The 19516-nt window shown below is 44.3% G+C and overlaps 1 protein-coding gene across 2 annotated transcripts in view; it reads right to left on the minus strand.

Moving 5' to 3' along the window:
- Positions 1-1699: 1699 nt before the first annotated feature.
- Positions 1700-19516, minus strand: part of PTGR1 (prostaglandin reductase 1) — a 29022-nt gene continuing 11205 nt past the window's right edge. For both annotated transcript variants that reach the window (XM_084629313.1, XM_084629312.1), the window contains 9 exons: positions 18634-18749; positions 13741-13786; positions 12711-12770; positions 10722-10886; positions 9265-9382; positions 7889-8044; positions 4974-5079; positions 3530-3648; positions 1700-2520 (listed from right to left, as the gene is read on the minus strand). In XM_084629313.1, the coding sequence (XP_084485439.1) occupies positions 2410-2520; positions 3530-3648; positions 4974-5079; positions 7889-8044; positions 9265-9382; positions 10722-10886; positions 12711-12770; positions 13741-13786; positions 18634-18739 (987 nt within the window). In that variant the 5' untranslated portion in view covers positions 18740-18749 and the 3' untranslated portion in view covers positions 1700-2409. The remainder of the gene's footprint in view (positions 2521-3529; positions 3649-4973; positions 5080-7888; positions 8045-9264; positions 9383-10721; positions 10887-12710; positions 12771-13740; positions 13787-18633; positions 18750-19516) is intronic.

A 19516-nucleotide genomic window follows, 5' to 3' on the forward strand; every position in this document is an offset into this window, starting at 1 on the left:
AGTTCCCTGTGACAAATCTAGACAGACTTGTACAGTACAAGGCTCCTGCAGCCCTTTAGGGCACAATGCACTGAGTATTTGCATCTGCCTTCCAGAGTTAAGTGTTGATAGTCTTTGGGGTTTGCCTTGTTTCTTTGATTCTCAGTTGATATGGGTTGGTTTCACCAAGTTCTTTAATGACCCATTGACACCAACACCTCATGTCTCTCACTCCAAGAGCAGTGTTTACCTTTTGCTCCTCTTGAGTAGCAATCAAAAAAGCACAAAGGGAAAGTGAGGCAGACACAAGCTTCATAAATTACAAACGATTCCTGCTGTCACACTGTTGAACTCAGCTGACTAGAACTGGGAACTTAGTGTGACATCTTGTGCATTAATTCATCACATAGCAACCTTATAATAAGTTGGTGGCTAGGAGGTTTTATTGCATGGATCATCAAACTTAATAGTTTACTACTGCATTCCCTAGCACAAATCAGCATAGGTAGAATTTACAGATCAAGTTTAAAAAAAAAATTGCAAAACCTGTCAAGGCTGACCTATTATAGGAAGATATTCTTTTTTTTAGAAGATGTGTCCTGGTCTCCCATTCTTCTTCAGCAAGAAGGCAGAGCTGTATTTGTGGGAGTGGGCCAGGGCTTGCTTTCAGCCAGAATTACTTGCTATCTCTTCATCAAGAGCAGTGGAGCTGCAGGCTGTAATTCTCATTGACTATCAAAGTTGTGCTTGAGTCTTTTTTCCTAGGTAACTCTTAAGCTCTCAAGCCTGTGTTCCTTGGCAATAGGTTAGTCAACTGCCCTAACCTTCAGGCTCTTTGTGAAGTTAAGATAGTTGTAGTGCACTGACAACTGGAAGGCTAAAGATGTATTCTTTATACCACATGATAGTTAAGAATCTAGCAGGGATGTTTGCTATTGCCTTAGTGTCAGGCATAGGACACTTCAGGTTTTTTCTTTATAAGATGTTGACTTTGGACTCCATTGGGCTTCCTGGAGCCCATGCAGAACCTAATCTGTCTTGGCAACAGGGGCTGTTGCCTAATTTTAAGGTGCATTAGCTGCTGTAGCACTTAATACATTCAGTATTCATTTATCTGTGATAGCCAGTAGAGCTAATATAATAAGCCCCTACTTGGATGATGTGAGCATGCTGTGTGAACCTTTTTAGTTGCCAGGTAAAAGGCATCAGGCAGTCTGTTTACACCTTATTCATCATTTTTAGGGGCTCTGACCTCCCTGTTGTCTCCATAAAGTTTGCTGTTTCTATGTGCACCTGCAGATGGGGAGCTCTGATGTTATTCAAGGTACTTACTACTACAAGCTCTCCATCTTAGGCTATATTCAATATCTTTGAGTTGAGCACTTTTGTCTATCTGGACCTCACTTACTCTTCCACAACACAAGAGATAGTCTTAGGCACTCAGCTCACAGGAGGTAAAGGCATGTGACCACTAAGTTCCTGCAGAATTTCCTAGATGTGGATATATACTTGTCCTAGTGAATATGAAGAGCTGTTTGAGTTTAAAATAAGGAGTTGTTCTCAAATTGATATGGTGGGTATGGTCTGAGGGAAGGGGGTTGTATGTAAAACAGATGGGAAAAGGTTCAGGTTAAATGACAAAGTTGGCAGATGTCAGTCTTTCCCAAATTAATCTGGAATGCATAGCTGATCAGTCAGGTTATTTATGCACAAAAACAAAGTCAAATATTGCCACTCCATGTAGTCAGTTTATTGTCAAGAACAATTTTGTTAATCTTATTGATAAACACTAGTTGAATATTTGACCATTTAATGGGTGATCTTTCTTTGCATGACAATACAGTATTAGAACAGCTCTAAACTACTTCATCAGATTACTCCTGGGCTATATGTTGCTGTGACTCTGACAAGCATGTTATTAGCTACAGAATAAAATCTACATTTTAAGGGGATCTAGTACAAATCTAGTTAAATAACTGTAGTGCAGAGTATTTAAAAGATTGCAGTTGACTTCTGCTCTCTGCATGGACCTTAGTTCACATCAGGCTGTCAAGCAGCTCAGTTAAGGTTACCTGCATTTTAAAAAAGTCAGATCCTCAGTATAAAGCCATATAGCAGCACTGAAAGTTTACCTGGCTGGCAATTTTCAAAATACCCATAAATTAGTAGAGTAGTGCATTCTTATAAGCCTCAATCACATTTATCAATGAGGACTGATAAAAGCTGTGATAAAGTGGATTAATTGCATAACTGCAGGAGCAACAATTTGTTGTAGCATTGTATTTGAAGAAGCCAGTTGGAGACTTGTCTAATTTGAACATAATTTTTAATGGGCTAAAGTATTTAGTGAATTATGGCTGAACATTTGGTGACAAGATAGACAAGCTATTTATTAGTATGGCTTTCCTCATGGAACAAACCACATGCCCTTTACACTTTTACTACTGCTTTTCCAAGGTTTTCTCCCTTTAACATTCCCATGAAAGCTGCTGGCATTTTTTCAAATCCTTCAGTAACATGTTCTTCACACTTAATTTTCCCCTGTGGAAAGAGAAACAATTTTTACTCAACTTTTACTGTGCAGGTGGTCTAAACTGTAGCTAGATCCATTCAACTCATAATTCCTAGCAGCTGATGTGAACTGTGGTAGCTCTGAAGTCAATGGAGTTGTACCTGTTTACATCAGCTAAAGAGCTCACCTTTTGAATAAACAGTAATGTCTGTAGTGAAGTTTTTGGTTTATTTTAGTGACCTCACCATTAAATACTGATCAGCAAAAGTGATTTAAACATGGTTGCTGCTTTTGGTGGCCCACCTACCATTGTTCCTCTGACTGATGCCAAATTCCCTAAGGATCAGTTACTTCTGCAGAGACTAGCTGCAATAGGTCTAACAGAACTAAGTCTTCAGGTGTGGAGCATTAGAACTCCAGAAACAAGATTTCTCTTCCTCCCCTAGTAAGTGCAGTATTGCCAACATCAAGTGTTCAAAAGCTGTAATAGGCCCCACAACAACTTTGTGGTTCTTTGATGCTTAGTGTTGTCTTTAGGGCTCATTTTCAAGCTTTTCTGCAACCAAACTGAGGTGGTTTAAAAAAAATTCACAAAAATTGGCCATGCTGTTAGTGGAGGGGGAAGGAATAGAGCAAGTACTTCAGATATTTGCCAGGTGGCAAAAAAGGCAAAGTAGTTGGACTAGTTTTGAAGTGGGTCTTAAGAGACTTGCACTTATGTTTAGGGATATCCCTGGCCCCCTTCTCACTCATCAGTTAACTGACCTTACAGTAGAGATGAGCTGAGTTTGGTACGTTGCCCCTTCATTTTTGGCCAAGCATAGTTTTGACTGCTGCATGCGCTCTTCCTCTTCTGTATTGTGTTCAGCATGGTTTGACTCTGCCTCTCCCCCTACACACAACCCCCGCTTGAGGGACATGTTGGGTATGGAAGAGCAGTGTATGACAGCAGACTTGACTCTTGTTAGTGTAGTCTTTTGTAAAGAAGGAAATAGCAGCATAAGTTCAGACTAGTCTGAGAAACTGTCCATTTCTTACCTCAACAACCCATCTTAACAGTATCTTCAGGGCCTCCTCACGCTTGTGATTCCACCGAGAGACAAGAAATCCTTCCATGCAAAGCTCATTGAAGATCATTGGAATCTGAACATAAGGTCCTGTTGGAAATGGTAATAGACAAAAGAGCAGTAATATTACTTGGTTTAAAACCAAACCAATGTGCAGTAAGGAGAAGCTGAGATGCTGGTAAAGCCAAGTTAGTCAGTGTGTCATCAGCCCCAGGCTGCACTTCTTGACCAGATTGGGCCCTGCACAAAATTGTGATACTGGTGGTGCAGACCACCCCTCCCCATAGGCCAGTGGTTAGAGCACTGACCAAGGAACCTGGAATGTCAGACATTTAATTTTTTTTATTCTCTCCTTACCCCTCCCCCCAGTTCCCATTGATTTCAATTGAGTTGACAGTACTTAATATCAATACAAATCCCACCATAAAAGTAAAACCATCTAAAGCCCTAGGGAAAGAACTTTTCTATCTAGATAGCTGAACTATGTAATCAGCTTTGCTAGAGAAATAGCATGTATCAGGCTGTTTTACCATTGCTGTTTAATTTAGAACATTAAGTAAATACCACCCTAAAGATAAAGTTGGAATTCTTGAAACAACCCAGCTCATCATTCTCTACTGCCCTCTAGTGGTGTGCAAGAGTGACTCAGTCTCATTTAAATCCCATACTAACTGTCACCAGGTCTGTTACAGTGAGTTCTCTGGTTGTACTCTGCAAGGGATTCCTTTCTTGCTGCTGCTATTTTAGGTGAGAGGTCCAGTCACTGCTTTTGCTGAAAATTAGTAATTTGCACTTCTTGGACAGTTATTTCTATGGTGGTTGCCCATCACTACTCTCTTCCCCATTCCTGTTAAACCAATTTTCATTTCCCCCACATCATCTTGGTAGATAAATATCATTGTCCTATTGTCCATCTGGAACTATTTAATGTTAAATATCATTGTCCTATTGTCCATCTGGAACTATTTAATGTTAAATATCATTGTCCTATTGTCCATCTGGAACTATTTAATGTTAAATATCAAAGATCAGTTATTATTGAAGTGAGGAGTTCTCCCATTTGAGGGATATCTCCATCCCTTGCCATATTCATTCCTATTTACTCAGATGCAGCTTTTGACTACAATGAGCCTTGCTGTTTCTGTGAAGCTTTACCATTCCGTGGTGGGAAAGGGCCATGAACTAAGTTTGTTCTGTTTTAATTCTGGGCAAATACATTTTTTTTTTTTGAGGCACAGAATACAAGATTGATTAACTTTGTCCTAAAAATACAGCATGGGGGATGAATTTGCTTGACAAAAATATATATTTTAATTGAGGGTTTGTTTCACATTGAAGCAACATAAAAGCCATTAAAAGAATTCAAAGAGGAAAGTTATTTTTTTCACCATAAAAACTGACCAAAAGCCTCATACCTTTCTGGGGCACTGTGTCATTGTATCCAGAGATGGCTCCGCACACAGCAATCCGGCCAAATTTCTTCATTTGATTCAGAACAATACTTGAAAACTCTCCACCCACCTAAAATAGTCAGAACATAGATAAAGTGACATAAAACCTATATTGATCATTGGGGGCTGAACTTGTAAATGTTTAAGCATGTACATAACTTTCATGTGAGTTATCCCATTGAGCAGTGCAGATCTAATGAGGGGTTAGTTGCTAGAGTGAAGTTACTCATAAGCTTAAGTGCTTGTAAGAGCAGGCCCTTATTTGGAAGTGTTTGACTCAGAAGCACTGTTCTGCGCCCATCTCTGCTATATGTTATTTCACAGTTCTAGAATATCAAGACTGAGGGTCAGGGTCCTATGGGCATGCAGTTTCCTATTTAGATAGCATTTTAAAAATACATAAGAGGACATAGTACCTGCCCTGAAATGTTCATCTAAATTAGATGAAGGACCAGGAAGAGATTGAATTTGAGAGCAGCAAGATGAACACCTTGGATCTAATTTAATATCAACCTGGAAAGGTGAGTGAGGTTAAACAGAGGCATGGTATGAGAAAGGAGGTGGATGGTTAGCAGGTGAAGTCTAACTAGAAGCAGAGTTTTTTAGGAAGGGTGTGTGGCGGGGGGGAAAGCAGCTGATCTAGGGCAAATGTGAAAAGGGGAGTGGACAAGAGGAAGGCTTTGCTGGCAGAGTGCAGGTACAAAGGGACTTAGAAGACTAAGTGCTAAGAGGTAAACTGGGCAGGATCTTGAAAGTAGCACCAAAATACCAAGCAAGAATTTCTGCTGACAGTATTATATTTACAGTATATCCCATTAGGACTCCAGCACTGGAATGATCAGATCTTCCAAATGGCCTGCCTGGTGCAGGAGTGCTAATTATTTAAACCTTTAGACAAACGGTAGTAAGCTACTGTTCCACAGCTTTCTCAAAGGAGTCTGTGCAAGAAGTATTTTGTAACATCCTCTCCTCAGCTTGACAAAGCTTCACTGGCATCATGCTTTTTCCATTTGCTTGGCAAAATATTGAATATTTTTCTGTGTGTTTCTAAGTGGAGATGTTTTCATTTGTGCACCAGCTGTGCTGATGTCAGCCCGCTTCTGGGAAAAGGCTGTAAATCCTGCTCCATAGCCAAGCTATTTCCAGAGGTCATGCCCTGAGCATTTTAGGGGAGTATTAACACTGCGTTTCTTTCATCCTTACCACCCTCCCCGCATATGGTCTCAGCTGTTGACTTTCATTCAAACAATATGTCCATAGGGCGGCTACTTTCCAAATGCTCACCCAACATCTGCAGGGCACCAGAGACACTGTTGACTGGGATTTAAAGGTATGGTGTGAGATCATGTCAGATGGGAGCCTAGGCTTTACCTTAACCAGTTTGGATCTACGAAAGAACAACTTGCCTTGACTAGAGCTTTTGAAAGTATTATTACACCGAGCGAAATCAATCTAGCTCATGCAGTCTAACACGCCTAATTGAGGCAAAGGCTGAATAGCTAGAATCTGCTAGAACTGAAACATGGTTGATGTAGTCATGGTACTGATGGCTATTTTTCCCAACCTGCCACCCAAGATGTGTGTCCAGGGCTCTGTCACCCCTAGGTGGACAGGTCCTCCACTGCTGAAAGTCAGTGGAGTGCCACCAAATGGAATGCATCTACACCAATTTACCATCTAGCTCAGGATGACTAAGTGTCTTCCATGATGAAGCCACACCTTATTATGAATAAGGGCATATGCTTGTCAAGAAAACCTACGAAGATAAAAGGTTTTTTTTTAAATCTGTAATTGACATTTGGGGACTTTTCCATGTTGCTGGAAGGGAGGGGCAGGGGATGCATTGTGATGGTAACCATTTTCCCTGAAAACGTTGAGGGCTGCCAAATCGGGGCAGGAGGGACCATTAAGTGAGCAAGAACACTTATCGGAGCCAATGGTTTGTCAGGGATTTCTTGACTGCTTTGATCTTTCTGGGGAAAAAAAGTCAGAGCCGCTCACTGCCTTAAGAATTGCTGTGTTGTGCTGCTTTTCCCACTGCCTTTGCAGAGGCTGAAGGGAGAAAGCTGTGGTGGTGAAGAGTCATGCTGGCCTTCCTGAGCCAGCGGGCAGGTGAAGGAGTTGTTTTAAACTATTAGTTATGCTTTTAGTTTTATACAGTTTCTATAGTAATACTAGGAGCATTTTGATTATAATGAGCCAGCATGTCTATTTTGCTTTTTTAAATTCATTGTAGCTTGTCCTATTATTTTATGCTAGTGCTACATATTAGATCATTGTGCTAGGTACCGTACAGACAGGGAGACCGTCCCTGCCCCCAAAACCTTACAATCTAAACGGAGCCAAAGAGCAGAATAAAAGAAGTGCTGTTATCCCCATTGTATAGCTGGAGAACTGAGGCACAAAGAGATCAAGTAATTTGCCCATTGTCACACCTAGATCTAAACCTAGATCTACCAAGTCACAGTCAAGTGGCTTAAATACATGACCATCCTTCCACTGTCCGAACCCCTCAGACCTGCCGCTGACACGCAACCTTAGATTAATTTTACATATAGCCAAAGTACAACTTTCCTCTCCCTATCCCCAAACAGTGAAAGCAAGAACAATTGTGCAAATCAACTCCCTGTTTCAGCGTTATTCCTCCTTTCCAATGCTCCTGAACTGGAACTTCAGAATTTCATGAAAACACAGGCCAGCAGTTTTTGCTAGCAACTAGGAATTTGAAAGGGAAAACTGAAACAGCGTGAGCCCTGACCTTCTCTAATGGGGCTATTTCTCACAGGATGAGGCCACAACATTCCAAGTGCACATGCACGTCAGAAAGATGTGGACTTTTGCAACAAGCTGCACTCTTGCCAATCCTAGTTTGAACTCACGTTATCAAAGTAGCAGTCGTAGCCAGCGGGTGAGGCCTTTCTCAATGCTTCTTCCAAGGATCCTACAGCCTTATAGTTAAAGGCTTCATCAAAGCCAATCTGTTTCAGATAAGCAACCTTTTTATCTGAGCCTGCGCAGCCAACCACTTTACAACCCTGGAGGAACAGAAAATACATCTTAACTCACAGGTGGTTTCAGCATAAAATACAAGATACAAATGAGATGCTACATGCCACCAGACAGTAGAGCCTGCAACTCACCTTTTCCTTCCCCTGCACAGCTTTGGAATGCTGCAGGTTCCCTACATCCCCAGCTCCCACTGCCTTGAGTTGCCCTGTGAAAGCTGATCTCCCCTACTTCTCTTTGCCCTGCACAGAAAGTAGCCATCAGGCAACATGGGACTTTGAACTGCTACACTAATGTATTTTATAGATGTTCCGTTAGCCTCTGTGCTTTAGCTACAGGGATCTTAAAAAGGAAGATTGTCATTTTCAAGGATCCATCACTGAATGGGTTAAATTTATGACATATGACACAAGCCACTTAAGTCACATTTCAGACCATTTCTCTTTGTGTTAACGACAGAAAAATGTTTCTAGAAGTGTGTACACTCTTCCCTTTTCCCCCCAACATTTTAATCTCCTGTAAGGCAGGGGTTCTCAAACTTTTTCTTTCTGAGTGCCGCCACCCCTCCCCCACCCCAGCCCATGCTATAAAAACTCCAGGGCCCACCTGTGCCACAACTGTTTTTCTGCATATAAAAGCCAGGGCCAGTGTTATGGGTTAGCAAGCAGGGCAATTGCTCAGGGCCCCATAACACAGGCCCCCACAAAACTAAGTTTTTTAGGCTTTGGCTTCAGCCCCAGGGGGCAGGGCCCCAAGCTTCAGCCCTGCATGGTGGGGCTATGGCTTTCTGCCCTGGGCAATGAGTCTAATACTGGCCCTGGTTGGCTGCCCCCTATAACTTGCTTGTGGCCTTCCCAGGGGACCCCAGGCCACTGATTGAGAACTACTGCTGTAAGGTACATATATTGTATGTTGTTGACAGGTGAAGACTGGCTTGTGTAGTGACAATGGAGTGATCCTCTACAGCTAAACACACGCTATGGGGTAGGGGCCAACTGCCAACTCAGGGGCAGCTAGGGCCACTGACCAGGAATGCACGTGCTGTATCACTGGCTCCGGAGAGTGCTGGTTGCAAGGTTTGCAGCAGCTGAATGATAAGTGCAGGCAGGAGTTGGTCATGGCATATTTTATTTATTCCCTGGGGCAAGTCCGCTCTAAGAGACACTGTCCTCCTTCCTCCTAAGCATGCAAATCCCTCCACTCCTCTCCTTAGTCTTTGGTGTTCATATGAACAATTCAAGCCACTCACTCCGATTTTAGCAATCTGCCCCACCACTGAACCCACAGCGCCAGCTGCTGCAGTAACCAGCACCGTGTCTCCTGCTCTTATCTTGCAGATCTCAAATAGGCCGAAGTATGCAGTGAGGCTGAAAGAGGAAGGAAATGATCAGTGGAGATTGGTGGAGACATTACAAACACAAAGTCGGGTCATGCTTCATGTAGCTTCCCAGGGGAGGGGATATCTCATCCCATTACAGATTCTTTTTCCTCGTTCTATATGAAGTACTAGAAATTATTTATAATGTGTACAAAATCCATTCAAGCTATTTGAATGTGGAAAGCTACACATCTTGCCCATTTTTAAAATAAATGTTAAGAAGCTTCTGTTCTGCACAGATCACAAATAGCAAGCTGAAAGCTTTCCATGGGGCTTGTCCTTCTACAAATATAGAGGTAAGAAAAGAAGTAAGTTAGGAGGAAGTAGGCAACAGAAAGCATGAGTGGAATGGAATTTCTTCTGTATTTAGGGCAGGGTCACCATGAACAGTAGGTCTGTTCAATAGGTATAGATGTGCTTTTGATGCTGCTATTTGACTGTAGAATTCTACAGCTGCATATGTTTCCATCTTTGTGCAAACTCTGGAAATACGGAGAAATCAGCGGAGCAAGATCAGTATTTTATGAACCCTGGCTAGTTACTACTGAAATCAAAAGGAGTCCCTTCCATCAACTCTAATGCCTGTTGGACTGGGCCCTTGGCCTGCTTTTTAATTCCAGCCAGGGGTGAAACTAACTTAAAGGATTTACTGGTACGCCGGAGTCCTCAGCAGGGGGTGGGTCCTCAACCGGAAGAAGTGGGGCCTTTAGCACCCCAGGCCCTTTAAATCAAGATTTAAAAAGGGCCCTGGGCTCCAGCTGCAGTAGTGGCAGCTGGGAGCCCCGGGCCCTTTAAATCACCCCTGGAGCTACCAGCTGCAGAGGCGGCTGGTGGCTCGGGGGCCATTTAAAGGGCCTGGGGCTCCAGCCGTCGCTACCACCCCGGGCCCTTTAAATCTCCACCAGCTCTGGCAGCGGGGCTCTGGTGGCAATTTAAAGGACCCGGGGCTCCAGCCTCTGCTGGGAGCCTCAGGCCCTTCAAATTGCCACCTGGGGAAGCCGGTCTGGTACGGTGTACCACTCTTGCCGGTACACCGTACTTGGGCATACCAGCTTACTTTCACCTCTGATTCCAGCACAATACTCTGGCCCCATCACCATAGGGCCAAGAAGCAACTGTGTGGGCTCCAAGTAAGGAAAAAAGAGGCTCCCAATGGAGATTTAGAGCTATAAGCCTCCCACCCACAGGATGGGTCAAAATTCAGTCCCTCTTCAGAGGCAAGAGCCTCTCAGAGCATGTGGGGCATGGTAGAGCCTGCACACAGATGGCTGGAAATCTTAATGCAGCAAAGTTTGGTTAGTCTTTATATAGCATGAGCTATGACTTACCCTGGCATGCCAATTGTCCCAAGAGCCAAAGATCTGGGAATCTTTTCCGGCCAAGGAGGAAGCAGCTGTAGATCTTTCCCATCAGAGATGAAGTGAGTTTTCCAGCCTGAATTAGCCACAACATAGGTCCCTACTGGGTAGGTGGGATTCTTGCTTTCCACAACTCTGAGAAGACAAACGAAAGCCACACTTTACAAACAGCTCCTTCTCCCTAGCTTTACTAAATATTTACGTAGGGCTAACACATGGGGTTATGAGAGGGTTAGGAGGAAATGCTCCCTCTAGGCAGATGAACACAAAACTAGCTACACTGCACATTTCCTGCACCTTTTTCTGAAACAGCTGGTACATGGCCATAGGAATTACCACACTGGATCAGACCTATGCGCCTAATATATGTTAGGGAGGATCCCAAGCCAAAACTCTGATTGAAACACCAGTTCAGTTTGAATCCTGAGTTGATCCCTGCAGCTGGGCCAGAAGGCGAGAGGAAGGTTGGGGAAATGGTATATCACAGGGGCAGAGGAGAAGAGGCAGTTCCTTATTCAGTAAACCAGGTCCCTTTTCAAAGGCTGAAGACATTTCACCTTCTAAAGGCTGCTCCTGTTTTAGGACAGGAAGGGCTCTTTAAGAACAGCCTGAAAACTATTGGCTTGGGACCCTAATAATGAAGATATTCAAACAAAAACAACAAAATTCAGCAGAAGATGCACACAATCCTTTGGCACCAGACACTGCAAATTCCTCAGCTCGTTTCAAATGAAGCATTACAACTATGGATGGTACCTGACCTCTCGCTCAGAAGATTAGGACTTAAATTTCCTCCCAACCTCTCGTTTCCCCACACAGGACCACAAAGAAGTCTGATGATGATGGAGACAGTATAGCATTCCTTGGCAACGGTGAAGTCACAATACGCCTTATCAGCAAAAGGTGGCTGAAGAGTATTCTCAGCTGGAATTGCTGACTGTACCGTTCCTGGGTGAACAATTACACAGCACGTCCTACATACAAGAGGACACTTCAGGATATGACCACTTGTGCAATGTTAGCCTTTCCTGCCCTGTCTTGTAAGAACTCCCTTCAATGGCATTGCTCATGTGAGAAACACAAATAAGGGTTGTTTCAAGGCCTCCGAACAAACTCTTAAGTAGGACTAGAAGGCAGTACAGCTTCACAGGGCGTACTTGCTTTCTGACAGGTTACAGACTGATAAAGAAAGCAGCTGCCAGGAAATGTGGGGCCACCCAGAGAAGTATTGACTAAAAGGTGTAGCCAGTTGCAATTCGTAATGAAAAATGTTTGATATGCCAAGCAACCAAACTTAGCCAAATTTACTGTCTAAAAACAAAAACAGCACAACACAAAAAGGAGATATACGTACCCTCCTTCCCGGATGCAATTCTTATCTCACAGCATGTCTTCCTTACACAGAAGGTGTGCCTCAATGATACACCCCCAGAACCACTCATATTTATATCATGGCTGATTACAAGTTAAAAAGCACCCTATACATCATCTAAGATCTAACCCACCAGTTCCTTAACTACTTTTTCCGCACCTTTCTCTCTCTCTCTGTTTTGGATAGCACATTCCAAACAAGTTGGACATAGAGGTACATCCCAACCTCTGCTTGGACACATCATTTCTGTATCTTGTCTTTGACAGCTTTCCTAATGCCAATTTGCTGACTTCAGATTCGCAAAGTGTTGTGGGATACTTAACATGCGGGAACAGAATCATGGGGAGACCATAAGGCATACCGTTAACATAACTTCTCAACACTTTATGTATATAATGTATATTATATTAGTATTGTGTACATAATAGCCAATGCAGCACATTAATAGGTAACAGAAAGTAATATAGGCTGCATGCAGTCATCTCTGAAAAGTGATGCTGTACCTTCTCTAGTGCTTTGAGTCTCTTGCATGGAAAGATGATAGTGAGTTAGGAAAAAAGAAATCAAGCAACTAACGAAGACCTTACCTAGCCACTTGACTGCCTATCATGATGTCTCCCTCTTTCATGATTCTCCCACTATAAGGTCTGAAACACACAAAATGGAGATAGAGCCTTAATTAAGTGCAAAATAGTCACAACAGATTATTGTCCATTGTCTGATTAAGACACAGTGCACCGAGGGTCTCACTGCTGACTCTGCCAGATATCTGCAGAGAGATAGAGAGAGAGTTACGTTCTCAATTTAACAAAAATAAAATATGGTTCCTAGCCAACCACCCATGAGTGGAGATGCCCTTTGATCAACTACCGTGCCTGGATAATTTATTACAAAATGCTCATCCCCTGCCATTACGAGGTTACAGTTACAATTAGAGAACCCGGCTAGTACCTTCAAGATAAGGCACGGGTCAGGGACTCAGAAGAACTGGGTTTAATTCCTGGCTCTACCACAGACTTCCTTTGTGACTGTAATCTCTCTGTGCCTCAGTTCCCCATCTATAAAATGGAGGTAATAACACTTCCATTCTCATGCCCCTTGTCTGTCTATTTAGACTAAACTCTTCAGGGCAGGGAGTGTCTCTTGCTGAGTGTATGCACAGCACCTAGCACGGTGGAAGCCACTAGGTTCTGTTGGAATATAAATAGTAACAACAACAACAATTAGGACTTGCAGCATAGATGAACAGAACTGCGTTTCACCTGAGTTTCTGAACGGTCCATTAAAATTTAGTAAAGCCCAGTGACATTCTATGGCCATAGTATAGTTATTGCACAGTTCAGTCCGGTCTACTCTGCATGACTGAACTGCGCTTTAGCCTTATGTTGTGGAAGTGGGGAGGATACTGTGTTGTAACTAGGGCCACCAATGTGGTAGTTGCTACAGTGTCAAAGGGACTTTGGTGAAGCCAAAGGTGGGGCTTTGGTGTTTGTATAGGGCAGGCAGCCCCTGAGAAGACCGTGGAAAGCCAGAGGCTCTAAATAAGCACTGCTTTTAGGATTCAAGTAGCAATTCAAAGTAGTAAACTAAACTAAAAAGGAAGAAAGAAAAGCGTACCTCATGTAAGGATCAACACTGAGAAACACAGCTTCAAACAGCACATCTGCAATAAAAAGGATTAGCAATTACATTAGGACCTACAGTAAATAAATATCAAATGTTACAAGACAGTGCACTGACCTATCACAGAGTGCTCTGGATTCCCTTTGCAGAGCTACTAAGCTAAAGTGACAGAGATCAAATCAAGTTTCTAGGCTTTGTCTAAGTTACTGCTACACTGTTAGCAGAGAAGGCAAACAGACATAGCTTTCTGTTTTGTTTTTGAGACTGTTGTGGAAGGAAGGTTTTTGGGACACACCTTTTCTCCTTAGCCGGTCTTCCTTTCCAGTACCCCAGGGATAGGCAACTATGGGCCATGGGGCCATATACAGCCAGCTAGATCATTTTATTTGGCCCACCATGGGTATAGCCACAGGTGGGCCCAAGTGGACCATCACCCACCCAGTTAGATTCCAGGCCCATCCAAATCAGAGCCTGAGAGGTGGTGGCTCTGCCTGCACCCAGAGGGAGGGAAGCAGCAAGAGGCTCTGGTAGCCCCGAGCAGAGGATGCTGAAAGAGGGAGGGTGGCGGCTCTTCCCACCATCCGGAGTAAGGGCCGGAGGAGGAGGCAGCTCCTTGATCACATTGGGATCCCTCCAGGATGGCCCTGGTGGACAGCGCCTGGGGTTACTGAGCAGGGGCTGTGCATCCCAGGTGGTGGGGACTGGGGCAGAGGTGGTGTCCAGGGGCATGGGCTTGTCCACATTCCTGAAGATTGTGGCGCTTAACATGGGCGGGCAGGTGTTTCTGCTGGTGGGCTCTTCTGCACCCTGAAAAAAGGTCAGCCAGTGAAGGATGTGTGTTTAACCTGGGGCTTTGGGGGTGGGGGGTTGTAGATAAAGGTTTGTATGTTAATTGTATGATAATTGTATGATCTATAAGGGGCTTGTATTGGGATGGCTGCCCCACTCCAAAGTAAAAGGGATTAAGAGCAGTTGAAGGAGGCTGGTGAGGTTGTTGGCGCCAGGTGTGGCTGGCTTAATCAGTCCACAGCTGGTCTGGATAAAAGGGCTATGGGGGCCAGGAGACAGAGGAGTCTCACCCTAGCCCTGGAGTAGGAAGGGCTAGCTGCTAGGAGCAAGGTTTTGAAGCTGAGCAGTGCTGGAGAAAAGGGCAAGAGGAGCTGGGGAGCTCCAGACTGGTAAACTCCTAGGCTGCAGACTTTGGTGAAGGCCTACAAAGGTACTGGGGCTACAGAGGTACACCCTGGGAATAGGCAGAGGCAGCTGGTCCTAACCCCTTGCAGTCCGCACCAGTGAGCGGGGGGCTAGATGATGACTGGCAGTTGCCATTGAGGCAAGGTGGGTTTAGAGGGTTGGGGCTCCCCTAGGAGGGGAGACCCAGAAAGTGGGGCTACTGCAGGGGCAAAACTCTGAGGTAAAGGGCACTGGGGTCCAGGAGGGACACGGAGGGGCTTAGACAGGTGAGACACCAGCCAGCAGAAGGTGCTCTGGAGCTGGAGTGAGCTAAGTCCAGATGACCAGCAGGAGGTGCTGCACCGGTGAGTCATCACTCTGTTCTTACATTTAAGAACATTTTTACATGGTTAATACACAGATAATTGTATGCTAACATGCTGTACTGTAGCAAACTTTTTTAAGCTATGCAATATGTCGTCTCTACCAAAAAAAAAAGTATGACCTGCCAAAAGGTTTCAGTGGATTCTGCAGCCCTTAGAATTGCCCATCCCCGCTGTATCCCGTTCCTTTGTAAGGGGCTCAGAAGTCCAGGCACCCAAACAGAGAACTCTTACCTTTTAAGACCCATGCATAAAACCCTTTATTCGCATTATTCAACCAACAGAGGGTGCAGACAGACCACATTCACCCACCCTTAGGCCCCAAGGCAGATTACTTTGGCCATAAATAGTAATACCCCATTTACTTTTTCTCTCTTAAATATCACGGAGGGGATGTTGTTTAGTAATTTTGGACCAGTTTGGTTTGTTTAACATTAGTGGTTTACAAGAACTAATGGTATTAGAAAAGTTAGCATTTCAAAGCAATGAATGCTGGGGCGTGGGGTGCAAGATTGGGGTTGGAAGTGTCTGTAATCAGTGACAGCAAGAGTTTGTTAATACAACCCAGACATTACAGAACTGTGCAAGTACATGAGAGCCAGAAAGTTAAACAGATTAGTCTCTTTGCATTCAAAGCCAACTTAAGTAGGGAAAATCTGCTTTAAAAAAAAAATTTAATCTAAAGGTATCCCCACCCACACTTTAAGGATTTAAAGGGGAAGGGAAATAACTAAGTTTTCTTAAATACATGCAGGAATGGATGTACATTTCAAACCTGCCATCTGCAACCATATCCAGATGTTTTAACATCTCTGATACTCTTAATCATGTAACAATATATTAGATAATGCTGCATCATATCTTAATGCTCAGATGCATGGCTAGTGCCGAAGGGCAAAGAAACACTTGTTGCAACTATTTATGTATTCAGATTGTTTAAAAAAACAAAAACAACCAATGCGCAATCCCAGGCACATACAGGTCCATTCTCTGTCTCTCTGGGCAGGCAGTGTATTTAAAAATCCTGGATTTTTGTAAATTCCACTGGAATGACTGCTGGAAATGGCCAGGTAGTATGGAATGGAGGGGGGGGGGGGGAAATAGTAAGCGTGACATGCATGGATGTTCACCAGAGATTGAAGAGGCAGGTCCATTTCTCCCCGGACAGTGTTGGGAGCAGCGCTTTAAAATGCAGAAATTCAGGAATATGACCTAGTCAATCAGGGGGACTTTTCTAACTTTGCCAACTCTGCTGAGCTATGTGTTATGGGTACAGTACGCAGACTATTTCTATAGAGCCTTACAAATAGATTGGATAGACAGCCATAGGAGACACGGCTCCCTCTCTCTGGGTTCAAAGCACTTTCTGCTATTGTAACCCCCTTAGGGTGTGTCTACACTGCAGTTAGACACCTACAGCTAGCCAGCGCCAGCTGACTCAGGCTCCCAGGGCTTGGGCTAAATGGCTGTTTAACTGAGGTGCCAACTTATGGGATCAGGCTGAAGCCTGGGCTTTAGGACCCTGTGAGATTGGAGGTCCCAGAGCTCACCAGCCACAATTATACAGCCCCTTAGAGCCTGAGTCAGCTGGCACAGGCCAGACGTGGGCATCTAATTACAGTGTAGACATCCCCTAGGGTTTAGAGGGCATGGCCTGTGAGGCAGAGGAAGCACTGGCTGCTCCAGGGGAGGGCTGGAAAGAGGGAGCACGACAGGGCTGCGGGTGTCTCTAGCTCCAGCTCTCCTGAGAGGAACAAACCGGAGCTGGACCCAGTATCACTGCCGCCCAGAGCTGTATGGGGCTGTGAGTACTGAGGCTTGTGACCTTGCCTTGGGAATAAGGAGAGAGGCTGTAGCTAGCTACGTGGGGAGGTTGTCGCTCTGGATGGGTTTGCAGAGAACCGCAGAAGAGGGCACCAGAGGGGTTTGTTGGGGAAAGTTTACTGGTGCTGAAGATGACCAGGAGCACCCAAGATTCACTGCCGGACTGGAACTCTGCCCAGGACTCCCGAACTCTTGGTCTAGATGCACTGGTCAGTATCTGTCCCTGCATACTGGGGTACCATTGAGCCCGTAGGTCCACGTGTTGCATGTAACTCTGTTTTACTGCTCCCCCTATCTTCTCCCCCCGTTTTTCTCCATTCATCCCCCTGAAAACAAATATTTCCCTTTCCTAAATTGCATGCTACGCAGGGGAGAGGGGTGCACTTTTTTCTCCCTCCTCCCCACTGTAGGGGGTTTGGCGAAGGCGTGACAACTGCACACTTCTTTTTTTTTTAAATAAAAATCCAGACACGAGTGTTCCTGAATTAGGCCTGCCTTCTGGCTGGGAGCACAAGGCAAACTTCACACTTTGCTGTGTCAATAATAAGGCTTGAAACGTCTGGCAGATCCCTACTGGCTGGAGAATTAAACCTACTAGCCAGAAAAGCGATTAAGGACAGGTTTGAAGTGAGGGCAAAAGGCACCAGTGGGGTCCAGGAGCAATGTCCTGGTAAAAGCCCAGTCCCCCAGCTACTGGTATTTCTACCATGATGCTGTCCCTGCACCATGTCTAGGGCTTCCATCTTTCATGTCAATCTCTGGCTAGTAGGTGTTTCATACACTTGAAGTTCAAGCACTCTCTTGCTGCTGGAAGGGAAGAGTTTTCTGTATCTCTTCCCCAGTCCAGAGATTCCTGGTTAGTGTGCGGACAGGTGTCAACTACTCTACTCCTCTATTGCCTCTCTTAATTTTTTTTTTGGGGGGGACGGGGACTCCTAGTGAATAATTTGAGCTTACGCACATCTGCCACTTTCCCAAGCAGCAGCACCAGAAGGAAAATGACCTGATTTTCTATAATTTCTCTGCTGCCCACAGGGTTCTGACTAGAAGCAGTGAAAGTGACCAGTCTTGTTAATTTAATTCCCCTTCCCTATGATCAATCTCTGCCTGTCTGCAGACCGAGGAAGAGAACCTTCTGAACGTGAATCAATATCGTGTTATCTTTACAACGTGATGATATGATGACGATGGCGTAACTTAAAAAAAAAAAAAAAACTTTGTTCCATAGGCTTCTGTACCTTAGGCAATGCGGAGCACTTTAGAAAATCCCGCCCTAAATGTCTGCTCATCCACAGGAGCACTGCTGAGCCAGGTATTCGGCACATGAAGCCCAGGGGATTCTTTGAGTCACATGACTCCACATCTTTGCCAGATCCAAGCCTGCTTGTACTTTTATAAAGCTCAGTTCACAGAAATGTATTAATTATTCTAGATTTACACACTGCACTATGAGTAAAAAACAAAATATAGTCCTAACAACATCTACATGAAGGACCATTCTCCTTACCTCCATCCTTTAGCTTTGGCAGCTCTACCTCTTTCAGCTCAAAGTCACTTGTTTTGGGGAAGCCCTCAAAATGCTTTCTCAGCGTCCAAGACTTGGCTCTCACCATCCTGTACCACCTGCATGAGAAGACAGCACAATCAAAATCAAAACCTGGAATACAAATGGCTGCATGGCCATTCTGACACACACAACCCCACCCCCACTGCAAGATTAGATATTGTCAGACACCCATGCCAGAGCATCTCCATCTCTGTGCTTAACAATTTCAGGCTAAGCACTGGCCCCATAAGCATGATAAGAGTTTGTCAAGTCTTTTATACTTGCACTTACCAAGATTTTTGGGTTTTTTGTTGTTTTTTTTTTGGGGGGGGGGGTTGGGTTTGTTTGTTTTTTTTTTTAGTACCTTTCCCTGCCTCAGTGAAGGATGCCCGAGAGCTGTCTTAGTTACTCCAGGGACCTTTCTAGTCCTAGAGCAGCCCAGGAACGGGAGGGCATAAAGGCGGCTTAAAGTCCTCTCAGCCCCCACTCCACTGGGCTGAGAATTCTTTGCCACAGTTCTTAAAGACACAGCACAGAATCTCATCCATGTATTCTAAAAGAAATCTAAAATGGTGGCAGCCTGATTGGTTCAAAATCCTCAAAGGATTTTTCCTTATACCAGTTAAAACTACAATTTCAGCCTGGTTAAATAGACAGTGCTGAAAACCAATTGTTACCAGTTTTAGCCAAAGTTCAAATCACAGCTGCAAAGGCAAATAAAGCCTCTGTACATTTTTAACACTGATACCGCGGCTCACCCTTCCCCACACTTCTACCAATAGGTGGTACAAAACAGATTGATACACTTGATAAACGCAGATTTTAATAACCAAATGTTTCAGAC

Source organism: Lepidochelys olivacea, assembly GCF_965140295.1.
Source record: "Lepidochelys olivacea isolate rLepOli2 genome assembly, chromosome: 5".
Lineage (NCBI taxonomy): Eukaryota > Metazoa > Chordata > Testudines > Cheloniidae > Lepidochelys > Lepidochelys olivacea.